At 46.0% G+C, this 15,466-nt stretch overlaps 1 protein-coding gene across 4 annotated transcripts in view; it reads left to right on the top strand.

Annotated features, from left to right (window-relative positions):
• Nucleotides 1-15,064, top strand: part of kat6a (K(lysine) acetyltransferase 6A) — a 35,385-nt gene extending 20,321 nt beyond the window's left edge. For 3 of the 4 annotated variants that reach the window (XM_044364780.1, XM_044364782.1, XM_044364781.1), the window contains exons 7-17: nucleotides 124-440; nucleotides 1,481-1,593; nucleotides 2,614-2,729; nucleotides 3,531-3,672; nucleotides 4,544-4,705; nucleotides 5,208-5,301; nucleotides 5,506-5,737; nucleotides 7,797-7,995; nucleotides 8,107-8,811; nucleotides 8,968-9,229; nucleotides 9,350-15,064. In XM_044364780.1, the coding sequence (XP_044220715.1) occupies nucleotides 124-440; nucleotides 1,481-1,593; nucleotides 2,614-2,729; nucleotides 3,531-3,672; nucleotides 4,544-4,705; nucleotides 5,208-5,301; nucleotides 5,506-5,737; nucleotides 7,797-7,995; nucleotides 8,107-8,811; nucleotides 8,968-9,229; nucleotides 9,350-12,723 (5,716 nt within the window). In that variant the 3' untranslated portion in view covers nucleotides 12,724-15,064. The remainder of the gene's footprint in view (nucleotides 1-123; nucleotides 441-1,480; nucleotides 1,594-2,613; nucleotides 2,730-3,530; nucleotides 3,673-4,543; nucleotides 4,706-5,207; nucleotides 5,302-5,505; nucleotides 5,738-7,796; nucleotides 7,996-8,106; nucleotides 8,812-8,967; nucleotides 9,230-9,349) is intronic. The other variant, XM_044364783.1, reaches the window with a different exon arrangement.
• The last annotated feature ends 402 nt before the right edge of the window (nucleotides 15,065-15,466 follow it).

Here is a 15,466-nt window from a genome sequence, read left to right as displayed (position 1 = left end):
ATATAATGTATGTATTTACGGATGTATATGTGTATATGTACCTACTGGGCATATGCGTTCCCAGACGTAATGCTCTCTTGCCCCCTGACAAAGTTCTAACCAGACCCCTGACTTCCTCTGCAGGCCAGGGCGGCCCTTCAAGAAGCTTGGTGGGCGCGGTCGGCGGAAGCGCTCGGCCTCAGCCAACTCATCCTCCAGCTCCTCCTGTGAAGGTTACCCCGGCGACGACAGGCTGCTTTTCTCAATGCGAGACGACGACGACATGTCACAGGGAAGCCTGCGCTTCAACAACAAGACCAAGGGGTTAATCGACGCCCTCACAAAGTTCTTCACACCGTCGCCTGAGGGCCGCAAGGCACGGCAGGAAGTGGTGGACTACTCACAGCAGTGCCGCATCAGAAAGAAAGCCAGTCGCAAAGGAGATGGAGATGACAGGGGGGGTAAGGAGTCGCAGTGTTTTTCTGCTTGTACACACAGCACCATGTAGTCAATGCAGATTGAATTTTAGTCTGTACATAAACACCTCAGCTTCAAACAGGAGTCGATGTCAAGATTATATGTATTGTATTATGACAAAAAGGTACAAGATTTATACAACATTACTATTATTATAAACATACTTTACTGTATCCTCATGCAGCTCTTACAACCAAACTTGATGAAAGGTTGTCAACTACATACTTGGCAAACATAGATACTGCCAGCTGTTGTTGTAAGAATAGACAGCATATCAGTGTTCTTTGTCCCGTTTTTAAAATGATCCACCCCTGATATTCCTTATTTGGAAATTGCAGACCGAGTGTAAAAATGGTGTGGAATTGATTTGTCATTTTCAGCCTGAGAAAATAGTTGCTTATGCATCAGAAGAAATAGCTTTGTAATTCGAAGTGGCCACCTGCAGTTCTATTTCCACTGAACTGTCTGAGGCCAAAAACACACACGCAGAGTGTGAAGTACTGCACAGCAGAGGAGAAAACAGAGCAGACAAAGCACTCCCCTTCAAGTTTCATTTGCACCGACGTGTGTTTTGACCCACTTTGAAAATTTTGTTCTACAATGGATAAGTGATATTTCAGAATCAGGTTACCGTTACGATCATGTAGAAATAAGCAACAGTAGCTATACTAGCAGGGTTATAAATGTGCATCTGTGGTGCTATAGCTAAAAAATATCCATATATCATGTTTTCCTGGTGTATTCTGAAAATACGTCAGGCACAGTAGTAGGTGGTCCGTTCACCCTCACTGATTAACATTAATAGTAACGTCTGTGTTTGAAGGCCAACTCTGAGCTAGTTCCAATTGGACTGGTAAAATCCAAGCAGAGCGGGAATCTTGGTTTGCAATTGGGAATCCATATATCACAGAGGACATCCCCTAGCTTCATGTCAGTCTGTCACCTCAGCATCAATCTTGGCACCCTGTCTAGCAAGCCTCTCACTAGTTTTGTATAAATTTCGACTCTGTGTTTCAATCCTCAGACAATCAGGAAGGCAGCGACTGGCGTGATGAAGACGACAAACTGCCGGGGCACGAGAACCTGACGGAAAAAGACATCGAACTGTTCAGACACATCCAGGAGCTGGCACTACAGGTACACAGATGGAGTGCCAAAATATAAAATGCAGGTGGGATAGGTTTTTCAGAGATGAAACAATGAGAAGGAGATGCTAAAGCTGAAAATAGGCCAAAAAATATATACTGAGGCAGCAGCCAGGAGTCACTGATATGTAAACTCTGAGTGAGCAGAGTGAGGGTTGATTTTCAATGGCGATAAAAATGTGGTTGGAAAGAGCAGTCATCAGCAGCCACGTTGTAAAAGACAAAGTTGTAGGATGTAGGCATGTTTGTGGATGTAGAAGTCAATTAGCTGTGAGAGACCATTGTGTTTCAGCACTGAAAGAAATTAATTTTCCATGGAACTGCCAGATTCAGCATGTATATTAAAATCACCCATTAACAACGATGCAGGGTGATGAATATGAGGATGAAAGGTTTGTTTTTAAATGACCAGTAGATGCAAATAACATGGGGTGATTGTAGAACAGCAGCTTCACTAAAATGTAATTGATGTGTAGTGTTAAAATTGCTTGACTGTCACATTGTATTTGTGATAGATGGCAAACTCTACTCCATGTTTAGAAGGGCAGGGCTGGTCAGTTTAACTATACCAAGGAGGCACGATATAGTTGAGTGTTTTGGGCCTCTGCCATGTCTCAGTTAAGTACATAAAGTCAGTGTTGGTGTTAAGAGAAAGTGAACAGTGTGTGTGGCCAGTGAAAGAATGTATTTTGACAGTTCCACTTGAAGCTCTTTAGTCATGTTAGCAGGTAGCCAGGTCCCTGACAATTCAAGAGTTATTAGAACGTGTAACTTTTGGTCACTAACTCTATCAATTAGTTTTCCCATACTAGTGATATGTTTTTGGGTATGTGTGTGTGGACACTGAGTGTTACCTGCCACGCTGGAGTGTAAGGCTCTAGGCCAGTAATCCCTGGTGTGTAATCTGTCTGCTGCCCTCTGATCTACTAATCCCTCCAATAGTAAACCTGGACTTGACCTTCTGTGTTTTCCTCTCCTTATCTTCTTTCATCACTCTTGCTCGCCCAAACAGAAAGTCGGGGTGACAGGTCCACCAGACCCTCAGATGCGCTGTCCATCAGTCATCGAATTTGGCAAGTTTGAAATCCAGACATGGTACTCCTCTCCCTACCCACAGGAGTACAGCAGGTAAGCAAATGCACCATAATGAAACATATAGCACAGTATAATGTACTTAGCTCACATTTCTGCATGCACACTTGGAAATTACCACCAACATAATGGTGCTTAATCGTAATGTCGTTTACAGTAGCACCCACTTTGGCAAGTAAGCAGCCATAGCCAGATACGGGTTTTCTAAGGGTGTCTATTACATTTATTCTATTATGTAACATTTTGTACTGCTATTCTAACCAAATCTACTTTCCTTAGATATTTCAGAACTGTAAAAGATAACAATTATTAGAAAAACAAAAGATTTTTGACACATTCACAAAAAATATCTATCAACCCTAAAAGTTAATGTTGCTCAGCGAGAAACCACATAGCATTATTTGCCTGAATTTGACTCTTTTGTGAAAATCTGCATTTATTTGCCCTAAACAGTTGATGTACCAGTTGTACAGACTTGGAAGATCAGCCTCTGGCAGATCTCAGAACTCACCAGGAACTCCTGTTTTTGTTATTTTCCATACAGTCTCTCCTTTTTCCTCTTGTCTCTATGTTTATGAAGTAGATTTATAAAGGGGCATCAGGAATTTTTCAACTCATGCAGACTAATCTATGTGTCAGTTCAAGCTGCTCCAGGCAAATTCACATTTAATCGTGCTCATTCGCGTGTGTCTATCAACTTTGGATGCAGTTGTACCGCCTCTAGAATTCACCTTGTATTCTGTTTGAGCAATCTTTCTAGACAGGCATTATGAGTGTTTACAGCTCTTCTTCACTCTTCCATCTTTGATCATACTCCACCTTTTATTTCCTTTTCAGACTACCCAAGCTCTACCTGTGTGAGTTTTGCCTGCGCTACATGAAGAGTCGCAGCATCCTCTACCAGCACATGAAGAAGTGCAACTGGTTCCACCCACCTGCCAATGAGATCTACAGGAAGGATGAGGTCTCTGTATTTGAGGTAAGGAACTACCCAGAAAGATGGCCAGAACGATGGTGATGGAGTTGAAAGAATGAATGAACTGAAAGACCAGAGGGATGATAAAATGGTGTGAGTGAGTGATGAGGGATGATGCTGTGATGGAGAGAGACAGGCTTGTGCTTAACCCGCAAATCACAGCGCAATATATTACCAAAGGCATTTTCTTCTTCTTCTCTTTTTTCTGGCCTCAAAATTGCACCAAGTGTTCCAGTTATTATCCTGGTTATCACCTCAAGCTACACAGACTACCCCCAGTATTGACACAGTACAAACCATTTAATACTTTGTTACTGTCCCTGATCAATTTCCTAATGGTGATTAATTGTTAATTGATTAATCACTAACATCCCCGCTATAGTGGAATCTCCTTTTAGGTTTTTGCACCAGGGAATGGCAATGGTGTTATTAGAAAAATACATAATTACCAATCTACAGTTAAGCTGCTCTTCTGGGTCTAGTACTGCAGTGTTTTGAGTAGATTGTTGTCTGCAGGCCATGGCCACTGCAGCTCCTGTTTCCCAGCTCTGCAGTCCATCCTCACTCAGAGGAGAGCAGAGATAACTGGCGAGCTGCCAACCTGAGCCTCCCTCCTTTTTCTTTCTCTTTACAGCTCTTTGTTTCTCTCCTCCACCCCTCTTTATCTGCTAGGGTCTCCAGAGACTTGGCTGAGATCATTGCTTGACACTAACTTCTACTCCATTCACCTTTGTTCTGTTCCACAGCTCTCTAACAGCAGCTGAAATACATACTTCCACACAATAGTGTTCCTGGAACTGAACAGTCATCATTTTGGAAATTTGCTATCATTTTGTTGCACTGATGTATGCTTTCCCTCTACTCCTTCCAAAAGGTTGATGGAAATGTGAGCACAATCTACTGTCAGAACCTATGTCTGCTGGCCAAGCTGTTCTTGGACCACAAGACCCTCTACTATGATGTGGAGCCCTTCCTTTTCTACGTCCTGACCCAGAATGACAGCAAAGGTTGCCACCTCGTCGGCTACTTCTCCAAGGTACGGCCATCCATTCAGTCTGAATTCTGAAGATGTCTCAAGTCCACACCACCACTGTGACTTCATTTTTAAGGAATGCATACCAGTGATTGTTGTAGTTCAATAAATTTTAGGTTCCCTGCATTTGCTCAGTGTATTATCAGATCTTGCTGAAACAACTACCTGAATCAAAATGTAGAGAAAAATGTATTCAAATTATTAAATTAAAATGCATTGGCAGTAGCCCACATGGTGAATTCCTACAAACATACAAATGCTTGATTTTGTGTCCCAGATGAACACCGGGTGCTGCAAGCACTGTTGCCCTTCTGGTGTTTGCATTTGCAGGTGCTCCCATTAACATGCCACCTTGCTGCCAAAACACAGCAGTTAGTAAGCGGATGCAGCACTATCAACACCCGGCTGTACGCCCACACAGGCCTGCTCCATTATGCAGCTCCGTTATTTCTCCGTTTTTTTCTAATGGTGGAATGTGTGTCTGTGTCTTTTCCCCCTTCTTCAGGAGAAGCACTGTCAACAGAAATACAACGTATCATGCATCATGATTCTTCCACAGTATCAGCGCAAGGGCTACGGACGCTTTCTCATCGACTTCAGTAAGAACCTCAGCTTTAAACAAACACATACACGCAGTGACAGCAGCAAAAACTGAGAACTACTATGTGTCTGTTGATGCTTCCTCCTTTGGCTAGAAACTGTAACTAAATTAATACATTTATAAATTTAAAAATTACTGTGGTGTGAATTTGTAGTTTTTTGCTGAAGGTGTCTATAATTGGTGTATTTTTCCCTCACTGCAGGCTATCTGTTGTCCAAGCGTGAGGGCCAACCCGGATCACCAGAGAAGCCTCTGTCAGACCTAGGCCGACTGTCCTACATGGCCTACTGGCGCAGCGAGGTGCTGGAGTGTCTCCATGAGGTCCGCGATCAGCAGATCACCATACGACAACTCAGCAAACTGACTGGGATCTGCCCGCAGGACATCACCACAACCCTGCACAGCCTCAACATGCTGGAGCAGCGAGGAGACAGGTCAGAGGACAGGACCTGCATACACACAGACACGCTTAATTATCTAGTCTCATATCAAATGGGTCAAATATGCACTCAAATGGATCCCACTGTTTGTTCCACATAGTTGGAAGTTCCTCATAGATTCTCGACTAACCCAACTCATCTAACCCAACTGTAGCCACACCAAACTGTTACCTAACTGCAACCATTTGCAACTTTAAAGGGGACCTATTATGCTCATTTCCAGCTCTGTATTTTTATTTTTGGACTCAATTAGAGTAGTTTTGCATGATTCAGTGTTCAAAGAATTCCTTATTCCTTCTTATACTTGCCCTTTATGCACCTTAGGTATAGCCTGTCTCCTTACAGGCAGTCTTAGCTCCTGTCTTTTTAAGGCCCCCCTCCAGATGAGCCCACTCTGTTCTGATTGGCCAGCTTTCTGGAAGCCTGCCAAGGGGCAGCCGTATCAGAGTTGTGTTAAGTTACCACTGATGCAAACCCAACATTTCCTGCTTTACTGCTTCAATTTAATTAAAATTAAAATTAAAAGCTTTTAAATGACTAAATATAGGGATACTTTCATTGTGAAGGATTTACAGGTAGTGAAATGTGTTCCTCATGAAGTTAGCAGAGCTTGGTTAGCAGCGCTAAAAACCGGTCAACACAACAACATATGCAGATATTTGGAGTTATTTGTTCAGCAGATCAGTTAGAAATAATGCAGGGAGGAAATAGTACAAGTAAAAACAGCCATAGTGAGAAGTTTGATGAAGAGATGCAGACGACCAGCACACCTCCAACAGGTAAACCACTTATTTTACTTTGTAGTGCTGTGTAATGGAGTCATGGCTCGGTGTGACTACCCCCAAAACAATGCAGAAATGCCATAATGTTAGCAGAGCAGAGCAGTGAATTTGCGCACTGTGCGTGGAGAAGAAGACCACATAAAGAAATCTGTCACAAGTAGAGAAAACGTTGGAAACTGAGTGTTCAAAGAAGTCTGTAGCTGGTGATTTTTTGCATGCAGGAATTATTTCTACATACGTTTATTTTTTTGACACGTTGCCCACTTTTAACATGAACATTTGACATTGTAACGTTATATATATATATATATATATATATATATGACTGAAAATGAGGAAAAGCATGATAGGTTCCCTTTAACCTAAACATACTTTTAAACTAAGCTTACACATCTAAACATGTTTAATCTTATCATTAAAACAAATATTCCAGTTTGGCAGGCTATTGACAATGATTCTACCATAAGCCTGACAGGGCCCATAATGGTGCATCAGTGGCTAGCTCTTTTCCTCCTTTTCTGATTTTCTAATAAAAATATTTTCATCATTATTTTCCCTGCATTAATACACCATATATCATAGCACATGAAACTGAGTATGACCAGTAGCCAGGCAAACCCTGTATGTAAACATAGCCAGTGAAAAGCTTCTAAAGTAGACTTGTGTTGGATTATAATAGTCCCTGTAATGTCACATAAAACCTGACCATCAGTCTTGGTTTAGTGTCCTACTGCTGACTTCTCAATTTTTTTAAGAAGTCAGCCTTTTAACTAATGAAAGATCTTTAATTAATGCACATGTTCTTGTTAAGCTTTTTGAAGCAGAGATTATTTATTTATATTATTTATTCTATTTGAAACACTTTTTCTGAATAAAATTCTTTGTTACAGTGAAATTTTGGTTTTTGCTGGAATTTTTCATCGAAAGCAGTCATAACATCTCGAGATGAGGTAGCCTGGTGTTCACATAACACTGACATGCTACCATGTCTGCCTAATATTAAGCCAAATTTCTGCAAAGGATTGAAAGGGAAGCATAATGGGCAATTGTCTAATTGTAAATAAGCTCTCTTTCAGTTTACACCAGTGAGTAGTAGTCTGACTGTATTGACCTAAGGTTTTTGTCTCGCAATATAGAAAAGATAACAGTTGCAAGATGTCACTAACTGGTGGCCTTAGGAATCTCTAAAACACTCAAATGCATACAGACATAATAAAATAGACAAAAAGACATAAATACACCGTCATAATGCTGTTGTTTCCTTTTGTCAGGCTGGTCCTGGTGCGAAGGGAGAAACTGGTGTCTAGCCACATGGCTCGTCTCAAGGCTCGGCCACGGCAGCTGGAAGTCGACCCAGAGTGTCTCCGCTGGACTCCTGTAATTGTAACCAACACTGTGGTCTCTGACGCTGATGGAGATGATGACGAGGATGAGGACGAGGACGAACCAGGGGAAGACAACCGCAAGGAGGTAAATATGTTGAAATTGTATATTATAGTGGAGGTGATGGACTGGATTGGTCTCAAAGTTGCCATTCATTCTTATTGAATAATTATTGATTTTATTATACTTTGTAAATAGATCAAGCCAAGTCACAAGGTCCCACCAATGTCCTGGCACATGCGCCAAGGAAAGAAGAGGGAGGAGGAGGAAGATGACGATGATGAAGAAGAGGAAGATGAGAGAAAGTGCTTCCTGGGGTTTCCCATGAACCAAAGCTCTCCAACATCCCCTCCTGTCCGCTGTCCACCACCTGTCCCAGAACCACCACGACCACCTCCCCCAACAAATGGAGAACGCAGACCACGGGGGCGCCCACCCAAAAACTGGCCTTGGGGTAAGGTGAAGGACAGCCAGCGGGTGGGACGGCCACCTAAGATCCGCCCAGCAGAGGACGAGGACGATGAAGATGAAGAGAGGGCAGAGGGAGGGAAAACAACAGGCTCTGCCAGCAGCCCACCCTCCCTTTTCTCCCTGGATAGACAAGCAGAGTCCACAGCCTTTCATACACTGGACATGGCCAGGCACCCCTCCATAACCCCCACTCGAAGAGGGCGCCCCCCCAGGAAAAAGAGAGGCCCCAAGCCAAGACGAACGGAAGGTCCTGGAGAGGGGCTGGCACAGTTTCCTATGGTTTCCAGGCTGAATGATTCTCCTCCTCTCAGGAAGAGCTGCTTCAGTGAAAGCAGTGAAGAAGAGGATGATGAAGATGAAGAAGATGACGAAGAGAGGAGAGCATGCTCTCCCCCCATCCTCACCAAGCCTGCCATGGGGCTCAAATGCAAGGTAAGAAACTAAAAGTGTTCAAATTTACTAAAACTGACATAATGTTAAATTTAGATTGTTGTCCTTATCCTTAAGATAAAAATTACTGGAGCAAAATATAAATGAGCATTTACTTTACATGGCAGCACACCTAATTTCCCATCCTGTTTTACCTAGAAGCCCTTGAGGAAACGTCGCTTTCGCCAGCGCAGCCACCCTCACAGCAGCGTGGTGACAGAGACCATTTCTGAGACCACAGAGGTTTTGGACGAACCCTTTGTAGACTCTGACTCTGAGAGGCCCATGCCCAGGCTGGAGGAGGAGACGCCACTGGGCCACCCTCTGCGCCGCTACCCCCCTGCCCGCTCAGCTCTGAGGTTGTCAGACCCAGCACCGAAGAGGGGCCGGCACTCCAACATCACAGATTCAGAGGAAGACGGTGAGTAAACAGGATGACAAACTGATGATGAAACACACAATTTAGTGAGTACTACTTGTATATACCCAGGTATGTAGGTAGCTTTATGTAACACTTTCTTATCCTTGTGCCTCTTGTCAGAGCTAACTCCTGTGCTGAAGCCTGTGGCTGCACTACCAGCAGCTCCCTCAGAGACCCTAGCGGTCGACCCTGAGGTCCCAGTCAAGAAGAAGAAAGGCTGGCCCAAGGGAAAGAGTCGTAAACCACTGCACTGGAAGAAACGAGGACCTGGAAGACCACCTGGCAGTGGGCCCAACCAGCGAGCAGCCGCAGATAGCCAGGCCCAGAGTGGGGATCCTCCGCCCCCCAAAATTAAGATGAAGCCTGGGCGCAAGCCTCGAAGCTGGTACCTGCAGCGGGCTCAAGAGGAGGCAGATAGGCAGGAGCAGGAAAGACAAAGGCTGTTGGAGCAACATTTGGACAAAGATCCTCAGCTGCTCTCAGCAGATGACCGTAACAGCAAACGAGTCTGCAAAACCAACACTGACAACAAACAAAAAGACTCTGATGAAGAAGACGACTATCTCCCTAAGCCTGTAGAGCAGAAGGTCCCCAAGAGGCGAGGGAGACCGCCCAAGAACCCTGCCCTCCGCCAGCCACCCCAGCCTGCACCCAAACCACCTCCCACCTCTGAGCCAGAGGAGGAAGAGGAAGAGGATGAGGAGGAGGAGACTGAAAGAACCTGGGAGGAGGACAAACCCAGCCGTCCACCGTCCCGTCCCCTGCTGTCCCCTTCTTCCTCCTCTTCCACCTCAGGGCCCCGGGCCCCACAGTCCCGGCCTCAGGACACAGATATGGGTGACAGGGAAGAAGACGATGACGATGAGGAGAGGGAGGAAGAGGAATGCGGCAGCTTGGGCAGCGGTGGTGGTAGTATCAGCAGACGAGCAGCAGCAACACCAGGTTCAGGAAGCAGGCGCAGTGAGGACCACGATGCAGATGATGAAGGTGACGGACACTTAGAGGAAAAGAGCAACAACAGTAAGAAAAGAAAAAGTCAGGAGTCTGAAGATGAGGATGATGATGAAGATGAGGAGGAGGAGCCTGCCTCCCGTGCAAGCTCTCCTCCAGTCAAAGAAGAACCCCAAGGCGGAGAAGCTTTTTTAGACATGGAGAACAGCGTGGCCCGGGACTATGTCAGCAAGCAGGAGGAGGAAGAAGAGGAGGAGGAGGAGGCTGAGGAGGAGGTGCAGGAGGCAAAGTGTCGACCCTCCTCAGCTGACTCACAGCAGGAAGAGAGGCGGCGCAGGGAGCAGGAGGAGTCTGCTGCAGCAGCTGCGGCAGTGGAAACAGTAACGGCCATGTCTGTTCCCTCTGAACCTATGGAGCTTCAGCCTCTGCACCCGGAGGACAAGGATGTCACGCTGTTAATGGAACCCCAGCACACACACTCACACTCCCACCCTCACCAGCACTCTGACTTCAAAGAGGAGCTGGGCCACCATCACCCACACCATCCCCATCACCACTCCAATGAGCTGGACCTGGAGACTGTGCAGGCTGTCCAGTCCCTGACACAGGGAGAAGCCCAGGACGAAGAGACTGAACCTCACCCACACCACGGGGCTTACCAGGACTGTGAGGAGACCCTAGCTGCCTGTCGGACCCTGCAGAGTTACAGCCACACGGGGGAGACAGAAGAGGAGGCCCTGGCCTTAGTGGAGGAGTGTGGGGCCTCCCAACACAGCAGCCCCCTCCCTAATCCCCCAATGCCCCCCCTGCCCAGTCAGTCTGTACGATCAGTGAACAGCCCAGGTTTGCCCTCGGGCATCATGGACACAACACCGGCAGGGCAGAGGGGAGGGACACCTGGCCCCACTGGAGCAGGGGGAAGTGGTGGAGGTGCTGGAGGTGGGTACACCCAGATCACCCCAGAGCATCCCAGTTCTCTGTCAGCACCCTCCCAGCAGAACATGGAGACATCTCCGATGATGGACGTGCCGTCTGTGTCAGACCACTCGCAGCAGGTGGTGGACAGTGGCTTCAGTGACCTGGGCAGCATAGAGAGCACTACAGAGAACTACGACAACCCCAGCAGCTATGATTCCACCATGGGTGGAGGGGGCAATGGAACAGGGAATGGGGGGAATGGAGGGGGAATGTCAGCTGCTGTAGTGGCAGGAGCGTCCACAGCTTCCTCATCATCAGCCTCCTCTTCCTCCAGCTCGGCCACCCCATCCTCCTCCTCCCAGTCCAACAGCTGCTCCTTCGTGCCAGCCCCCAGCCTCACATCTTCCACAGGAACCGGAGGATCCCAGCTAGGGATGGGCAGCTGTAGCCTCATCCAGCAAACAGGACCGGGGCCCAACAGTGGACCAGGTGCCAGTAATGTAGGCAGTGCTGTGCCACAACCCCCACCACCCCCACCACCGTCCAACACTCCCAGCTGTGGTATCAAGTCTCCCCAGAGCTGTGGTGTGATTGAGAGGCCTCCTAGCACCAATCAGCAGCAGCAGCAGTCCCAAAAAAAGGTTCCACAGCAGCCTCCTCAACAGCAGCAGGCCCCCAACTCCCAGCCTCCACCCTCAGCTCCACCACCTCCACCGCAGCAACAGCAGCAGCCCCTTTCTCAGTGTAGCATGGGCAATGGCTTCGCCTCCACACCCATGATCATGGAGATCCCCGAGAGTGGAGGCGGCGGAGGGGGCCGCACCCTGTATGAGCGCATGGGTCAGGACTTTGGCACAGGGGGCTACCCCCAGCCCTCTGCAACCTTCAGCCTGGCCAAACTCCAGCAGCTCACCAACACCATCATGGACCCCCATGCCATGCCCTACTCTCACTCAGCCTCCGTCACCTCCTATGCCACCAGTGTTTCCCTCTCCAACCCTGGGCTGGCCCCTTCACCCCACACTCCCCTCCCTCAGGGCCAGCCCACTATGACCCCTCCTCCCAACCTTAGCTCTGGCTCCATGAACCTAGGCTCCCTGCAGCTGCAATGCAACATGCCCACCACTAACATTGGTCTGGGTCCCCCACCGCACACGCAGCGACTGCAGGGCCAGATGGCTACAGTCAAAGGCCATATTTCCATCCGGTCCAAAGCCACTCAGCAGTTGGCTCCAGCCCCACACCAGCAGCAGCTCTATGGCCGCAGCTCAGGGGCCGTGGCCATGCAGGGCACACCTCGCACCTTGGCTGTGCAGCGTGGTATGATGCCAAACCTCATGCCAACGCCGGCACCATACAATTCCATGAACATGACACCGCTCAATGCCATGTCAGCTGGCTACCGAATGCCCCAACCCATGATGAACAGTGGTTACCACGGCAATCCCCCTTACATGAATCAGCCAGCTCAGTACCCCATGCAGATGCAGATGGGCATGATGGGAGGGCAGGGTTACCCGCAGCAGCCTATGCAGCCCAATCACCATGGCAACATGATGTACACTGGTCCCTCCCATCACAGCTATGCTGGTGTACCAAAACAGTCACCTTACATGAGCAGATGAGCAGCAGGGAACTAAAAAAGGAGACATGGTGCCAGAGATGATACTCGCTGTACTCTAAATGTCCATTACTCCTATTCACACTCTCCAGTGCCGCAGCAGGCACCAGGGAGAGGTGGTGATTGGAGGCAGAGCGGGTCTTTGGGTTTCCTGTTTTTCTATGTTGTCATTTTGTCCCTTTTTGTTTTTGGGCTCATGTCCCTTCCCCGCTGGGAGCAAGTCGGGAGAGATTCGGGGTTGGGGTGTGTACACGGACCTCGGCCATCCCGTGCAGCTTCAGGCCAGGCCTACACAGTCCTCTGTAGACAAGCCCAAAAGTCTCCTCTTCCTCTTGATGTGCAGGAGGAGAGTGGGGGAGGACAAGGATAACGAGGAAGATACACAGAGAAAGACAATACAGGAGTACCTTGCTTTGTCAGACTGTGAATGAAAAAACAGTGGTTAACTGATTATATTCAACCATGCACACAATCTTTTAATTGATATAGGAAGCCTTACCTTGAAAAAAAGAGACAATGAAACATTGTAGGCGGACTCTCATTTTGTTTTGTTAAACTTAATGTTGAACCTTATTTTTGTTGTTGCTGTTTTTGTTGATTGTTTTGAAATACTCGTGTGCAGTCCGACCTCTTATATGCTTTGGTCTTTATATGTGTGGCATTCTGAAATGGTGATAACACCCTCTTGCTCTCTCAGAAATACCCCAACATCAGACAGCTTTTCACCTAATTCCAGAAAAGCATAGGAGCGGGGCCTCCAGTATTCAAGGTGTTGAGCCGTTTCCAGAATCTCTGTCTTCCCGGATGGACGGTGTCAAACCAAAAACACAGCAAAGACACAGTGGAGACGAGCGTGTTACTGTCTTATATGTCCATGAATAAAATGAGTAGCATTATTTTCCAGTTTGCCACCACTCTGAAACGTTTGGATGTAAATATTCTGGTACTTCCCAATATCCAGCAGCACTCACTCACACACACACACACACACACACACACACACACACACACACACACACAGACACACACACACAGACACACACTGGCTAGCTGTCGCCAACTGGTGGCTAGCTCAGGAAAGTACAACATTCAGCTGTTCTTGTCCACACTCCACTGACAGTGTACAATGTCAGCCTTTTTTAGCAGTTTAGGATACAAATGGTGGGATTGCCATTTAACTGCTTTAGGGAAAGTCGGATAACTATTAGCTGACTCCTCCTTAAGTGTTAATGACCCAAAGAGGTCGAGGAGTCTGCTTTTGAATGGTGTATTTTGTTAAAACTGTATATTTTTTCCTTTCTGCAAAATTCTGCACTCACACTGGCTAGAAATACGGCAGTAGACAGTTAGCCTTTATAAAAGGTGTGCCTAAATGCCTGATCTAGTGCATGGTTTGGCCCTCACATAGAGGCACACTCGTATAGAAGCAGGGTTGGAGGTGAGGAAGTGTTTGAGGTCCTGTTGGTCATGGCGTTCAAATGGCAGAGGTGAAACAGTTGACCCGGTTGCTCCATGTACCAGTATTCAAAGTCAAAAGAGGAGTTTTCATTTTCTTACAGACCTGACATTGCATACTTTATTTGTGTGTGTTGTTCTGTTCTGTACTTATTTTTTTGTTTGTTTCTTTCTGAATTTTATCAGACTGGGCAGCTTTCTTTTATGACACAAGCTGACTCTTTTTGGACTTTAGAAAACCTATTGTAGAGAAAATGTTTTTTCTATAATATAAAAGGAAATTCTGACATTGATATTGGTACTGTCATTTTTTTCACTTCTGTTTCAGGAAAAAAAACAATACATATTTTTTAGCTCGCCTCTTGGGTAATAATTACTAAGAAATTCAAAATTTAAAAAAATTACCACTCACTTTTAGTGACTTTAAGATGCCTTTAACCTCTCCATTCCATCTCATCTCTAGAGTTTTTCTATCTTTGTGTAGTATATTAATGCTATTTTAAACAAAAGGACTACAAATATCTAAAGGTCACTTGGCATTCTTTTCTTTTTTTTTTACTTGTGTGTGTATAGGATGACTTCCTTACATTTAAGAGGCATGTAAAAATGAGCTCAGTATATTTCTGTCTGTTTATATCGCTTCCCTTTTTGTATCCTTTGTAATTGTACATGTTGCGTTGTATGCTAAGAGAGAGCGCAAAATAAAGAGAGGAGTGACAGCTGGGCACACAGTGAAGGTTGATTTGCGCTCAGCGGCCTCAACTCTCTACTCTGTCCCTGTATGTATTTCCATTTATTCGTTTGTTTTTGTTTTTTTTTTTCTTAGCAAGTACTTTCAAAGAACTCTGTACATTTTAACATAAAATGAAAATAAATTATGTTGAGCCATTCATGTTTCACTTGAGCTTTTTAAAGTTGCATCTGATTCAGTTCTACATTTAAATTGTTGTAGTTATCAACTCAGTCCACTCCCTCAAGATTTACTGTAAAGGGACATTTATTGTTCAAGACTGTGCACATTTACCCACCTGAAAGAGCCTTCTTCCATTATCTTATTGGAAAACTCATTTTTACACACATAAATCAGTTTACTAGTCACAGGGAGTCTAAGAAATTATGTCATGATGATGTCATCAGGGTTATCTCTGCTTGGGCTTGGAGAATACAGATTTATTACAGAAAGCCTGTCTGCAACCTGGAAATGGGGAATTCAAAAGACAGTTAAGGAAGGACTCAAGAAAATATGCTACTGGTTGCATTATGGGAAATGTAGGATCTGTATTTTTTGGAGC

The sequence above is a fragment of the Thunnus albacares genome, chromosome 2, assembly GCF_914725855.1.
Source record: "Thunnus albacares chromosome 2, fThuAlb1.1, whole genome shotgun sequence".
NCBI lineage: Eukaryota > Metazoa > Chordata > Actinopteri > Scombriformes > Scombridae > Thunnus > Thunnus albacares.
Note: the sequence above shows the minus strand (reverse complement) of the source record. Positions and strands in the feature narration are given on the sequence as shown.